At 37.9% G+C, this 16271-nt stretch overlaps 1 protein-coding gene across 2 annotated transcripts; it reads left to right on the plus strand.

The window, feature by feature from the left end:
• The first annotated feature begins 212 nt into the window (after positions 1–212).
• On the plus strand, positions 213–6021 carry uchl1 (ubiquitin carboxyl-terminal esterase L1 (ubiquitin thiolesterase)). Of its 2 annotated transcripts, XM_067441723.1 has the most exons (9): positions 213–356; positions 470–481; positions 2212–2340; positions 2571–2706; positions 3012–3097; positions 4204–4251; positions 4352–4421; positions 4513–4571; positions 4718–6021. In XM_067441723.1, the coding sequence occupies exons 1-9, from the start codon at positions 324–326 to the stop codon at positions 4799–4801; spliced, it is 657 nt and encodes a 218-aa protein (XP_067297824.1). In that variant the 5' UTR covers positions 213–323; the 3' UTR covers positions 4802–6021. The 2 variants fall into 2 exon arrangements, with proteins under 2 accessions (XP_067297824.1, XP_067297823.1); XM_067441722.1 differs by having other exon boundaries at positions 259–481.
• The last annotated feature ends 10250 nt before the right edge of the window (positions 6022–16271 follow it).

The raw sequence follows: 16271 nt of genomic DNA on the forward strand, positions 1-16271 counted from the left end.
TAGCTTCCAGAATCGGCCGATGGCGGATCGGACCGACCTATTTCTGGAGAATCTGAACCAACTTTTTACGTTTTTCTCTCTTCCGTGTGGCCTTGACTTTTTCAGACACTCTAAATATATAGAAAAGTTTCACTAACGGACTAAATATTTATGTCAGTAGTACATAAATAGCACGTGTATCTGGGCGGACACCCCTCTGGTCTGTGTAAATGGAATATGACCGGACGCATATATGAGCCTCGTGCTCTCTCTCAGTAGGGTTTGTGTTTTCTCGGGCGGCGCCTTTCAGAATTCAGAGGAGTGACTCACAACCGTCTGCGACCATGGAGTGGAAACCGATGGAAATAAACCCGGAGGTTTAACGCTATGTCATGATCTAGCCACGCTAGCCTAATCGTTTTTCGTGCATGCTTTCGCTTTCTCTGGTATGCTTATGGCCGACATATTTGTGCGTTTCTATTGGTTTCAGATGCTGAATAAGGTAGGCTAACGTAGACTCACTGTATTCCGGACATCACGGTATTCCGGACACTTGAACTTTTCCGCGATTTCTATAAATAAACATTTCCTGGTCACGGCATCTATATATATCCATGTGATCTTTGCCTCCTCCTCTTTCAATTCCAACATACATTGTGTTCACAGAGCCAGTCATTTTAAAGAAATTAACGCTAGTTTTTAACGTGCACCAATGACTGTTCAGAAAATGGCGGGGGGAGGGTTTTCCGGCTGGACTAAGGGAAGAGGGGAGAATACCTTGGCTCTTAAAACATGCTTACCTATGGTCGCCCACCAGCAAATTACACAAAAAAGCATTCTTATGGTCTTATAAAATAATTATGAGTTTAAATTTGCAAATATTTGTACATTGTACAGGCATATAAACTTTCAATGAGGCACTTTGAGCGACATGAATTTGAGTGGCAGCTGCGCATCAATGCAACCTCATTAAAACACCTCAAGTTAAATTAACGTTCATGTTAGATGCTGTTTTAAAAATCATTTCAACACATCTGCGTAATTTCACGTTATCTGGTTAACGTTAGGACAGCACACACTAATAATAACATGCAATTTCACAACATATCAAGCCATTAAGTTAACATATGTTTAAGTTAACATTACTTATAATTAAGCCATAAAAGTAACGTTAATAACATTAATCATAACGTAATTTCTATAACAATAAGTTATTTGAGGACCAAATAAAAATGAATCTAGACCATTTTATAAAAGGAACTTTTAATAACATAAAAAAATGAACATCTAAAAATGCATTCAGGTCTCCCCCTTTCCCTAGTGTGTCCTGGCCTCTCTCCTCGCCTGTTAAAAAGAAAAACATAATGCTTTAAAAACACTTGAAGCCATAATTACAATAACTCACAACAGTATTGTAACATTACAATTTTAACATTAGGCTAAGTTACAGAAAAGCTTAAAAATGCATGTCTTCTTCACCATTTTGGACTGTCATGTGCTTCACAGGAGCAATCGTCAATCAAAACAGTGTATAGACACTTATAAATAATAAATATACAACATATGAAGATTAATATCCTTATTTTACCAACTTATAGTTGTTAAAATGTTTGCGTTTTATATTAGAAACGACTCCTCCTTACCTGTCCGAAACACAGTGAGTTGAAAATTTCAGCCGTCCGGAACACCGTGAGTCCTAACGGTAATCCGGACACTGCGTCTCCTTGCAGTTTTTTCAAGATTTCTCCAAAATGATTCGTCCAAAATGTGTCAATCAAACTTTGAAATGTCTGGAAGGCATGTCCCCAGAGACAGACGAACCAATCAGGTTTATTTTACCGCGGATTGATATCTTACGGGACTTTTTACTGTGCAACATGTCCGGAATACAGTGAGTCTACGTACGTTCGCTGAGTCATGAGATGAGATGATGAGACTGTCTGCTGGACAGGTCTGGGGCTGATGGACCCGAGTCTCAAATGAAAGGGCGTGGGCTTACACACATTATCACCCATGCACGATAACAATAACATCTAGAAATTCTAAATGCATGCTTTACGCAATAATTTGTCAGTTTTGCATTATGTCACAAACTAGTCGTTTATAATAAACAATCGATAATGAAATGACCCCCTCATTACAAACTTTGAATAATATAAACATTGCTTTATTGCATTTGGAAATAACGGGTCTCGCGTAGTGTGACTTTTGGAAACCTTTTTTTCTGTATAGGTATTGAGTAAGCTGGGTGTGGGCTCGAGTTGGCGTTTTGTGGATGTTTTGGGTCTAGAGGATGAGTCTTTGTCAGGGGTGCCATCACCCTGCTGTGCCATGATGCTGCTCTTCCCTCTAACGCAACAGGTACGTACGGACGTACGCACGCACGTATGCACATGCATTACAGTAAACGCGGGCGTGGTCATTCCTCACGTGAGGAATAGCTATTACAAGTAGACCTAAAGTTGTCTAGTTAAATTTAAGTAGTGTTATTATAGGAAAGCGATTATAATTATTTTAGTTTACGTCAAACATTTCTCTCAGAATTATTCATAATAACTTAACCCTCATCCCTCTTTCTTTTTTTCTTTTAGCATGAGGAATTTCGTTCCAAACAGTCTGTTGAAGACGCTAAAGGTGTCTATTTTCTGAAACAAACTGTGGTCAACTCCTGTGGAACTGTGGGATTGGTACACGCTGTGGCCAACAACCAGGACAGTATTGATTTTGGTCAGTGGAGATTTGTGCCTTGAACTTCATGAGGTGTTTACTGATGCAGAATAGAGCTCGCCTTATTTTTTTAATTTTATTTTTTTAAACATTTTATTTCACCTTTTGAAATTTGACTGGTTAAATAAATCAAAGATGTTCGGATTCCTTAACCATGTTAATCCAATGCAACACATTTCGAATGCATCACTAAAGCTAAACGCAAGTTTATAACGTGTCAATCGTAGGTCTTTGTTTGCAGTTCAGGTTGGTGAGTGGCCGATTCAAGAGTTAACATTAAGATTTTTTTTCTCTCTCATCTATAGACAATAACTCTGCACTGAAGAAGTTTCTTGAAGCCACCTCAGGGATGTCTCCTGCAGAAAGAGCCAAAGAACTTGAACAAAATAAGGTATTGTAAGCATTCATTAGAAGTTGAGTCACACAAAACATGTGATTTGCCACAGTCTTTGCCAAAAACCATAATCTACAGAAATGTCACAAAGTTCATGTGACTTAATTTGTGCAATATTCCTTACCACCAGTAGATGTAATATTGCACTTTATTTTTTAAAATAAAAATCAATACCCCCTCCCCCCACCTCTTCTCTAATAATGTTAACTTAGGCTGACTTTGTCATACTCGGATTCTAGTCAGTATATGAGTCTGATTCAGTTCCACTGAGCTGTGATTGAGGCGCGTTTCAACCGAATCAGGTAATAAATGCCTCTGCACTCAATTGGATAGACCTACAACCAGTCAGAGCAATTGAGTAAGTGACTAGCGACGTATAGTTGTCAACAGAACTCCAATGCGTGCACACTGGAAGAAGTGGAAGAATGTGTAAACCACTGATCTCTATAGCGTGCAAGTTCTGTTGACGACCATAAATGATAAATAATTATTATAATGTTTAAACGATCTTTGCTGGTGTTGTAAAAAGAATTTAAGGATACAATGAGTACTTCAACATGATCATCATTTGAGAAATAGTAACTGTGAATGTATACGAATAAGTTCTCAGTTTAGGATTTGAACAAATTAAACCAAGCACCCTTTGGTGATATGTATTTTCATTACTGTTGATGTGTTCATCGTATAAAGCCTGCCCTGATTGGTCAATTTGATTGTTTTTGAACCGCTCTGGTTTGAGTATAGTTGCTCAACAATGGATCAGGTCCAGACTGAACTTCCTGACCTCAAATGTTGTGGGCGTGGCTAAGCTCAGCTGGCATCCAGGCTAGTGTTTGCTGGCATGGGTGTGGGACAACCGGTCACTCACATGAGATTGCTGCAATAGCAAACCAAGTGATAGCAAAACAATGATCCAATCAATTCCCAATAGACAAATCAAGTCCAGTTTTTTTTCTTCTACGTTTCATTGTGACTGGTTTACTCGGATAGACTTGCCTTCCCTATTGTGATGTCTATTGCAACATCTATTTCTTGCTGACTTAAATTAAAATGCATTTAGTCTTTGATTTGTGTTTTTTAAAATGAATTACAATTTTATTCAGGACATCCAGGAGACTCATGATGCGGTCGCTAATGAAGGAGAATGCCGGGTAAGACAAAACGACTGACAAAGCACAAAATAGAAGTAACAACTTTGCTAAATTGTTTTTTTTTTTTTTTTTTTTTTTTTTCCTTCTCTTATTCGAACAGCCAGAGGCAGACAAAGTCAACTTCCATTTCATTACATTTGTCAATGTAAATGGTCAGCTTTATGAGCTGGGTAAGTGGATGACCCATATTGTGGTGTAGTATTGGTTTAATTTCCTGTGACTGAGTATAAACTCCTTTTTAAAATGTTTTCGTCACCTCAGATGGCAGAATTGATGGACCTGTGAGTCATGGATCTACAAAACCAGAAAGCTTTGTCATGGTAAGCACATTTTTGCACATTTGCAGTTAATGACAACTGTAGCTTGTTCGGTTGAACTATCATTATGGTAAAAACTATAGATTTGGAGCATCTTAAAACGATGAGTCATTTTCCTGGGACGAATAACTGACTTCATCTTCCTCTAGGATGCGGCAAGGGTGTGCCGTGAGTTTACCGAGCGGGAGAAAGGGGAGGTACGTTTCTCTGCTGTGGCTCTCTGCAAGGCCTGAGAGGAAACGGACCACAAATCTTGAACCATGAGCAAAACCCTTCAACAACTTACTATACAGAGCACAGAAACCAATCCTGTACAATCCCTTCATACATGCTACACAAACTGCCTGCCTGTCTGACTGTGAATTAATGTAATTTCCTATTTATTCAAATTTATTTAATTGTCTCAACTCCACTACTGATCTCTGTAAACAGTGTTAATTTGCTTTTGTTGATGTACCTTTTTAGTTCTGTTTCTAATATTTTTGGGCACTTTTTGGAGTAGGGCAAACTTTAGCAGAAATGTGATGTGAACTCATAAGCTTGAAGGCGTGAGTGTGCAAAATAAATAGAAGACAGAAGGGTAATCTGTTTCTGTGTGTAGTATTGTGAAATTCCATGCTGGAACTAGCTGACATCACGGATTAATAGCTGAATTTGGCATTTAGACTATAAGGTATGTAGTTGCTGTGTATGTATTTATTTTGAGGGGGTGGGAGTGTGTGTACACTAAATTTTAAGTTTAGGGTTAATTCTAATTATAAGAATCCTTTTATTCAGGAAAGCTGCATCTATGCACTAAATTGATCAGAAGTCACAGTAAATGTGTTTGTTGCATATGATTTATATATTTTTTTTCTTTTGATCTCATCACCTCACAAGAACTCCACTGGCTAAAATAACTTTTTAATGGGTACTCTTTAGCAGCTAACTACATTTCATACAGGATCACATTTTCACTTAAACTAGGTTGTAATGACTATTTAGTGTCTTTTAGCTTCACCCAAAAATAAAAGTTGTAATGAATTAGTCTTTCCAAACCTGTAAAACTTTCGTTTATCTTCAGAACAAATTAAGATCTTTTTGCCTCTGAGAGCTTTGTCCCTCCATTGGAAGCTACACTACTACCAATTTGATGTTTCAAAAAGTTCATAAAGCGTTTTTAAAACTAATCCATATGTATTGAGGGGTTTAGTCCGTATTTATATGATGAACCGATTGAATTTACGCCATTATTCGCATTTAAACAGAAGCTTAACTAAACCTACTTGACATGCAAGAACAAAGTTCATTGGTTCTCTTGTGGAAGCTTAAACATGCTGCTGCTGCTGCTGTGTAACGCATGAGAATGAATTCTGTTGGTTCTTGTATGTCAAGCGAACCTGCTTGAGCTTCTGTTTGCCATAACTGATTTGTTGAATTGTTTATATGTGAATAAAAGCCTACATTAAATCTCTTTATCGCTTTATGTACTAATGTTTACTCCAAATATTTTGACTAAACCGCTCCATTCATATGGATAAGTTTTACGATCTCTTTATGAACTTTTTGAACGACATGAGGTTTAGTAATTAATGTAACAATTTTCATTTCTGGGTGAACTAACCCTTTAAGTAGAGTGTTGAGTGGGGGGGGGGGGGGGGGGAGTTTTCGTGAAGTTTTCGTTAAGTTAAAGCTACACTGTGTTTTCCCCCATCTAGCGGTGTAAAGGTATACGACCATCCAGTGAATATTAGTTTTTGTTCCTCTCAATTCCGATTTCGTTTTAACTCCTACAGTGGCCGATTTAGTTCAAGATTAAAGGGGGGGTGAAATGCTGTTTCATGCATACTGATCTTTTTACACTGTTAAAGACTTGGAATCCCATACTAAACATAGACAAAGTTTCAAAAGTTAAGGTGGACGTTTGATGGGAGTATTTCTTTGTCAAAAATACTACTTCCGGTTAGTCATAAGTTTCGGCAAGTTTTTTGAGATCATGCGTCCCCATTGACGTTAGTGGGGGCGGAATTTCCTTGTATGGGCCTTACGGACAATTCTACCGGAAGCACGTGAGAGAGAGCGAGGGAGAGAGCGAAAGCAACAGGCTACGCCCATCAAAGCGCTGGCTTGTAGGATGCTAAACAGGTGATATAACCAGTAGCTACTGACTTACCCACTGATAGGCCGGCGGTCGATCTGTATTAGCACTTTCCTCACGCGACGGGCGAATCACTTTCCTCACAGAGCGACTCACTTTCCTCACGCGGCAGGCGAATCACTTTCCTCACTGAGCGAATCACTTTCCTCACCGAGCGACTCACTTTCCTCACGCGGCGGGCGAATCACTTTCCTCACTGAGCGAATCACTTTCCTCACAGAGCGAATCCCTTTCCTCACAGAGCGACTCACTTTCCTCACGCGGCGGGCGAATCACTTTCCTCACTGAGCGAATCACTTTCCTCACAGAGCGAATCACTTTCCTCACGCGGCGGGCGAATCACTTTCCTCACTGAGCGAATCACTTTCCTCACAGAGCGAATCACTTTCCTCACTGCAGCGCGCTGCTGCACACGTCATTATTTAGCTCCACTCACACGACACGCCCCCACCCGCTCGGCTTTTTTCGGAAAGACTCGGAACAGCGCATCTTTCTTATATAATTATAAAAAAAATAAAGACTTTTCGGAGATATGCAGGATGCAATGCTACTCTATAGGTACTCAAGATTGACATGACACTGACTGAAACTGAGTGTTTCACCCCCCCTTTAACATGGCTTCCAGTTCGACCTCGTCATGAGTGCCATCGAGCGTTAAAACGCGAAATGCTTAGTTATGAGTACGTCCCTCTTTGGCTAATGTGCTTTCAAGATGGAGGGGCAACATGGCGACCTGCATTCGAACCCCTCACCCGTATGCATTTTCAATGGCATATTATAAACTTACGAGAATACTTTATTACTTAAAAGAAATAAATATACATTAGTGAGCACATATATTTTGTATATAAACATAAAGTGTTTTTAGCTAAGAATAAACAAAAAAAGTTAAACAGTGTAGCTTTAAAGTGGATATTTTTATATTCTGGACAGCAGCAGATCGACCTGATGATCTGCAAGACACTAACATCACCAGAATTACCTGAATGGAAGAACTTGACTGATTATAACATACTGGACAAAAAATTAAACAAACTGATTATAAATGTGGAAGTCGCTGATGGACAATCAAAGGCACCCTTATAGACTTCCTGATCGCACCTTGATGACATCATAGGCTGTCGCCGGTCAATAGGATTGCCGTGATTCGATATAGTTCCGACATCTGTCACGCTGGAGGCGTTCCCCGTAGCGTCTTTCTGACACAGCGTCTTGTTCCCTGTTCTCAGGGAACTAAGGTTACAGTCGTAACCAGAGACATTTTTAGGTCAGGAAAATATGATCATATAACACCTTATAACACCAATTTTACCATCTCTACACTGGTTACCTATTCAGTTCCATATCAATTTTAAAGTATTGCCAATTGACCCTTCGCTAAGCCCCGCCCCCCGTAGTTACTGTTGCAACGCCTGTCAAGCTTTTGTGCCTGGCACGTCTATTACAGTATGTATGCGCCGGTGTCAGACATTTCCGAGGAGATAATTAGTCATTTCTGGCGAACAGGGGAAATATCTGAGAGAGTAAGAAAAAAGGGACTGCAGTATGTATTTGCGGGATATATCCGCGACATATTATGCAACCGATTACAGAATAATTTCAATAAAATTGAAGCTAAAGCCTAGTCTCAGCGCAATCAGCAGCTGCCTCATTTGTATGTTCATGCACAACAGGGTAAGTAAAATGAGAAAATAATTGAATAATTATAAATCAAACAACTTATCAATAAATCTTGTGGAATAAACACAAGACATTAGCCTGAAAACTTTTCAATAATTCTCCGGCTTAACGTTATATTTAGCGCGTCGGGCTACATGTCGTGTGTCTATAATCTACTCCTTGGACCTGGCACTAGCCTGATTCTGACCTGAGCCATTCATCAAAAACCACACATTTACTGAAACCTTATAACAGAAAGCCAGTCTCTCAAACATGATGGGTTTTATTAATATTATAAACACAGCCACTGCAACAATCCTTATGATGAAGGTCTTAATTTGCACACATTTTGTCTAAACAAAACTACAAATACAAAACTAATAAATAAAGCTAAGACAGTTCTTTTTATAGTCTATATACTGCATCATATGTAATAACTTGCATCAGTCAAAAACCTCATGTATTTTCAGTTTGTTGAAGCAAACGTAGGTGTTTTTGTCCTGACGACATTTAACGTTGTGAATGGGGTCTCACACACACTGCTTGATTCAAGACTGGTATTTCTTACCTTCAGTTTTACGTTTTGGGGAAGGAAAAAAAATACACCATCTGTCCAAACTTTTAGGATAGGCATCAGATTTGCACAATCCATACACACAGATTTGCATCGGCATGTTTCCCTCGCTCGAAAGCTTGACAGACCTTCCGTGTCTAGTTACGGTTGCTAAGCCACGACTGGCCTGTGGTGGTATTCGGGCGTGGCTTAGCGAAGGGTCAATTGCCTATAAGGCCTTAAAGGTTTTTTTTTAACCTGAAAATGAAAATTATGTAATTAATTACTCACCTTCAAGTCGTTCCAAACCTGTAAGACCTTCATTCATCTTTGGAGCACAAATTAAGATATTTTTAATAAAATCCAAGAGCTCTCTGACCCCTCCATAGACAGCAATTTAATTACCACTTTCAAGGTTCAGAAAGGTAGTAAAGACATTGCTAAAACAGTCGGATACAGTGATTCAATAAAAAAAAAAATACAGTGCACTGTACAGCTTAGTTACTATGTCAACAGCATAGAAGCCGCTGTCCTCTCAGCTGAAATGTGTTCACGGATGCCATAGCAACTCTCAACGGCTACCAGGACTAATACAGTTTTATAAAAGCTTTTTATTTGTTGTAAAGTGTAGTCGTCTCAGAATAAAATAAATTCTTCTGTCAGGCGCAGTTGAAGTAAAAAGTGCCTGGGACAAACGCTTAAGATAAGAGGATGTAGCCAGGCTATGTCTGTCATTATGCCAACATTATCTTCATAACTTCTAACGAAATAAAAAGTTTACCCCTCAGAAAAATGTACTTTCCTTTCAACATTATAGCCTGCGTGTGAACGCGCAGTCAGTGGTGAAGGCGTGCGCTGTGTATTACGTCACACTGACGTACACATGAAAAGTAATCGGGTCAGGTCGTTTACATGGTTAAATTTTTGGTTTGAGCAGTTCATGAAAAGGTTTATCCCACCCCTCTCAAACCGATTACAATTTCATTCGGTTTGGGCATTTTTATTCCCATTGAGGTGTTTATATGGAGCATTTTCATTCGGATTGGACTTTTAAACCGACAAGAGTGCTTCATGTAAACGCACCTAGTTTTGGTCCAATTCATTCATATCAGACATTAAGCAAGCTTACCTGATTGTATGGGTCCCAAGGGTCCAGAAATAAGCTGTGTCCGGTGCAGTAGCTACATGTTGGTCTACCACCCATCTCCCGGTCAACTATTTATTGATGCATTTTCAATCATATTTCCCTGTCAACTATATGTCAATTACTTTTCAACAACCGGTTGTTTCCCAGTCAACTCTAAATCAATGATTTTTCAAGACTGGCAATCACCCGGTAAATGAAAATATCAATACTTAATCAATCATTAAGACAATTGTAGATCAATGTTGTTGCCATAAACTTTAAAATCATCAGGTTTCATCAATATGGTAATGGTGATTCAGTATTTGTTTTGTTATCAACCATAATGATGATTCAGATAGAAAATCAATATTTATTCAATGTTGGTGTACACATAGTAGATCAGAAAGGCATTTACATTCAATAAAAAATTATAAAATATTAAAAAAGTGGAAATAAAGCATCTAATGTGTGTTTAATAATGAAGTGTTTATCAGTTAGGGGGAGTAGGTGCACAGACATGCAATTGCCCTTGGTGTGCCCCTTTTCAGTTTCAGCACATGCCCCTCAAAAGATATGTCCACGGCTCTGCCTGTTATGTTAATAAAACTGAAGATCTATGCCATATAGGGGGCAAAACAATCTCTCACTCTCTAGGACCAAGAGAGAGGAGCCACAGCAGGATGTAGACTTGTAGTTTTTTTTTTTTAAATAGCACACATTTATTTTCCACCGAGATCTGGGGGTATTCCACAAAAAGCAGGTTAGGTGACATACCTTAAGAATAAGTAAGTGTATAACCTCAACTGTCAGTTCCAAACACGAAGGTAACTTTCAGGGTATGCAAGTAGCAAATCACTCTCTGACAAGCGTGATGGTAAGTTAACCTTGCTTTCTGGAATACCCCCCAGATTTTTGTTGTCATGCAAGCACATACATAATATAAAGTAAAGTAAATACATTTTGGATAAAGCTAAATTAATTTCCATTACACTTTTATTATTATTATTGATCAACTTTAAAGGTATTTTACATTCTTTTATGAATTTTCATCCGAAATATTAATCCTTCTGGTTCAAAACACATTGTTTTAGAAAGAAGAAATACAATCTGCTGTTTATGTCAGACATAGACATCCCTGTTTGTTATCAAGCGGTAACAAAATCAACCTTTTCTAATTCATTCTCCTGCACCATCTTGTGACATCCATCCATCCATCCATCCATCCATCCATCCATCCATCCATCCATCCATCCATCCATTCATTAACTCACACACTTTTTTGTCCTCAAAGGGCAATTAACAAGGCCATGTAGAGTAACAATTAACGGCTATATATAAAAGCATAGCTATTATTTGTTACTCTACGTTAGGCTTTGTTATTTGGTCATGGGGAAAAATTGTGTTGAATGAATGAATGAATGAATGAATGAATGAATGAATGGATTGGTGAATGAATGAATTAATGAATGAATGAACCAAAATGAAATAGAAAAGGTTGAACATGGACAGTGACCTGCTTTAAATCTTCAACTAACATTAACAAATAATCTTCTCCTAACATTCTATTTTCAATCAATAAAAGAGGAAAAACTAAACACCACATACACTGACTTTTAAGTCAACTTTAAAGCTACACTGTGTAATATTTTCCCACATCTAGTGGTGTAAAGGTATATGACCATGCAGTGAATAATAGTTTCTGTTCCTCTCAATTCTGATTTCGTTTTAACTCCTACGGTGGCCGATTTAGTCCAAGATGAACATGGCAATCCCCCTCTTCACATTCGACACGGTGCCATCGAGTGTTAAAACCATAGACAGTAAAAGAAATGGACCGAGCAATCCCATTGACGTCAAGGGCGAAATAATGAAGTCAACCAAGGGGCACTCACTTCCTGATGGCTGAGCGAACTGCGCAGGCTCAGACTGAGCTTGACGACGTAGATGTGACGTGAGCCTCCTGTCTGACAGCTGTAGGTCTTCTAGTAGTTGTGGAAAGTGAAAGCTGAATCACGTTGTTTACTCCCGTTGCTTTTGGCTCACTATGGGCTTCTCCCCATTCTTCCCCCTTGACTTTATCAGACTTTATATCTCCACGTCCCCCCGACTGTCTCATAGACAGTAAAAGATTGCCTGCGAGCGTCTCCTCGGGTCTATACGGTAATTTCTCAACTGTGCGACAGAGTCGCGTTGGTTATGACGCAATCGTTAGCCTATTTTTACAAAAACAGCTTCTGCGGGGCGATAGTGTAAGATACAAGGTAACGGAGCCTTTTATGCATTGTCGTGTTTCTTTAGAAATAAACAATGGACAAATGGAGTCTTTAAACGTCTCAGATGTAAAGTTATTCACTGTCAAAGTGACTCAAAAATGAATGGGAGTCAATGGGATGCTAACAGCAGGTGATGGCTTGGTTAGCAATGGCAGCCCCTAGGGGTGGAACGCTTTCCGAGCGCTAGATTACCCCCTTGGTTAAAACGTGAAAGGCGAAGCTTGAATTTATGGGTATGTCCCTCTTTGGCTAATGTACTTTCAAGATGGAGGGGCAACATGGCGACCTGCATTCGAACCCCTCATCCGTATGCATTTCCAATGGCATATTATAAATTTACGAGAATATTTTATTACTTGAAAGAAGTAAATATACACTAATGAGCACATATATTTTTGAAAGAACTAAGTGTTTTTAGCTAAGAATAAACTAGAAAAGTTACACAGTAGCTTTAAGAGACCTCAAGTAATTTTTTAGTATTATCACGTGAAATCACAGGCTTATATTGCTGCAAAAGAAGTTATCAATTTTCATATGTCAAATCCTTTCCTCAGACCTACTCTGAATTATTAAAGTGGCAAGAAAAATGGGACCAATACACTAACAACAAATTACAACATCAAATGTGGTTTGTTACAATTAGGCTGGTCCATAATGCAGCTACTAGAGTTCTTACTAGGTCAGAAAAATATAACAGGACATTAGGACATGCATTAATTACACTTTATGAGTGTTCTGCGCGATCGTAAGCATTTTCCTAACTTTACTTTGTAAGCTTTTAATTGCAAACAAGCAATGGTTTTAATTGTTTAATAAGATATACACAGTATATTAATTTAAAGGAACACACATACTTTTTGGGACTTTAGCTTATTCACTGTATCCCCCAGAGTTAGATAAGTCCATACATAACGTTACCATTCTCATCTCCATGCGTGCCATAACTCTGTCCGAAGCACCCACCGCTAGCCTAGCTTAGCACAAAGACTGGAGCTAAACGGCTCCATCTGCTGTAGCCTACCATGGATGCAGCAGAGTAAATTTTATTACGTAGCGCCTGAAAATAGTCCCCAGCATTCTCTCTGTGCAAGCAGGTTGTCAAGCTGGTTCTGTTGGCATGGCATTAAATTCATGTTTCCGGGTTAACATACTTTGTTGATTGGCCAAATCTTTCTTGGTCTAAGTTTAGCTTTGTTCTCCCTATATGACTCTGAGCTTGATTAAAACATGAAATTCTTTAGCAATATGTTGGAAATTTTTTTATGTTAAATGTCCTACAACTAACAAATGAAATGTATCACAAATCAATCTCTATGCATCTCACAACTAAAAAGAGTTCCTATACAAACATGAATGGTCTTTCCTGTAACCACTATCCTACTTCACATTTTTAGAATTTTTCATTTTAATTTCTTAAAAATGTTTGCAAAAAAAAAAAAAAAAAAAAAAAAAAAAAAAAAGTTTGCATGTATTGCGAGCTTTAATCAGATTGCTATTACAAATCTAAGCATTTATGGTCTACATTAGGATTTTAAAACCCTCAAAAAGTTTATCCCTAGATTATTCTTATGTGTCTGCACCTAGTAAGAGTCCCTAGCTAATTATATTAATTAAAAGATTTTCCTCTTTTTGACTTTTTCATCAGACGTCTGTAATTAACAAATTATTTTAAATGATATAAACAATAACTTTGATGCCATTCACTTAACATTGTACTTTGCATTCATTTAAAGGTGCCCTACAATGAAAAATAGAATTAACCTTGCCATTAAATAACAAGAATTCAGTATATGGACATCACATACAGTGAGTCTCAAACACCATTGCCTCCTACTTCATATGTAAATCTTGTTTGTGTAAAACACCATGGAAAAACAGACTATTTGTTATCAGTATCAGACTATTTTTTACACAAATCGCTGGGATCTTTGATATGTACGCCACCAACATTTGCATGTCAGCCAGTGTTCATTGTCAGGTGGAACTGCGCAGTGCGCAGCCTCCGGGAGTTCAACAGATAAACAAGCGTCACAGGAGGATAGCAAAGGGACGTGAGGACTTTTCATACCCTTTCCACAGATAAAAAATGTCAACAGTCCTGGTTGATGTTTATTTACATTCGGATACAGCAACAATTTAATTAAAAGTTGTTGGTTTGCTTGGCCCATTTTACCACGGAAAATTTTTGCTAACCTGGGACAATATAGCAGGATTTGCTCAGCGTCTGATACTGAAGAAAGGGCCGATTCCAACCATATTCCTGCAAACAGTAGTGATTTTATCCACTTCTTGACTGTCGAACCCATTTCTGATTAAACTGAAAGTTTCTTAGTAAGACATCATCACGATAATATACCCTGTGCTGTCTAGATCCAACGATGCTAGTATTGGGAACTCCAAGTAGCACACATAACAGTTTGTCAAATGACAAAGCATAATATTATTTCCTGCCAGTGTTGTCATAAAATACAACAGTAGATACGTATATCGATCCATTTTGACGGATTAAAATCTAAATTAGCCTATATTTCATCATTAACACATAACTCAAAAGCTAACTACATCTACTGTTTAGTTGCTTACAGATCGCTCAGTCGATCATTGTAGCTAACGTCACCTTCACCATCTAAGTTGAAACGATAGTCATTTGACAAGGCTACTAGTCAATTTGTTAAATAAATATACATTTTTGAGAACTGAAGTATGATTATTTTGCAGCGGGTGAGTAGTAAACATGATACTGACTATTTTGAGTGACTTCTACATTATTTTGTTTGGCTAAATAAATGGACTTTTAAATCAGTACTCTACTGTCAAATTGTAACGTTACTGTAAACAACATATTTACGTGCTACCCAGTTCAGTTTGTGATTCAAAGTTAAGAAGCTATCATTGTCAAATCATTGCCACAACGGATGGTATAGATGTGTTAGCTGTCATTGAGCCGTGCAGTGAAACAGCCAATCAGAGCAGAACTCTGCATTAATATTCACAACCCTTCCAAATAAGGCATAAACAGAGCATTACATCCTAGGGACAATTTATAGGGTTGTAAATGGACCTGTAAAACCATATCTGGACAATTTTTGACATTAAATAAGCCACATACCCTCTATTGAGATATCAGGGAACAATTTAAAATATTGTTTCAAATCATTCTGGCACCTTTAACTCTTGAAATTCCTGTATTCAATTAGCTTTTAAGAGTCATGACATAAATCAAATCTCAGTTAAATCTATTCAGACAATTTATCTAAATACAGTTGCACATATCTAAGTTGGTATCTGACTCACGATTCACCATGGATTTGATATACAGTGGCAGTGCTTTTAAGATTGGCAGCACCCTCAATCTAACACAGCAGAGAGAGAACAGATAATGAATTTATTTTAAAACTGGATCAAAGTGAACTTGGGCTACAATAATCTGCTGATTTTTGGTTTATTGTGAAGAGGAAGACGTGATATGCTATACCCAACAACGCAGAAGAGCTGAAGGCCACTATCAGAGCAACATGGGCTCTCATAACACCTGAGCAGTGCCACAGGCTCACTGTAAAAAAATAAATAAAAATGGCTCCAATTGAAAATTTTCTTGTGACTGATCACATCTAAATGTAAAAAAAAAAAAAAAAAATTAAAATCTGTGAATTGATACATTTTTCAGTTGGCCGAATTGAAAGCAATTTAATTCACAGAAATGCAATTCAACTAAAAATTTAGATGTGACAGTTGCCACATTGCATTGCAGTAATATACAAGTATAATATACAAGTTTCACTTTTTGAATGGAATTAGTGAAATAAATCTACTTTTTGATGATATTCGTATATGACTAGCACCTGTATATGCAAATTAAAATGGAAGAAAACATCACTCAGTATTTTTTTCTTGCATATTCAGACACTTTTACCCTGACACATATTTGTAGTCAATGACAAAGTGCCAAATTGTA

The sequence above is a fragment of the Pseudorasbora parva genome, chromosome 4, assembly GCF_024679245.1.
Source record: "Pseudorasbora parva isolate DD20220531a chromosome 4, ASM2467924v1, whole genome shotgun sequence".
NCBI classification, from domain to species: Eukaryota; Metazoa; Chordata; class Actinopteri; order Cypriniformes; family Gobionidae; genus Pseudorasbora; species Pseudorasbora parva.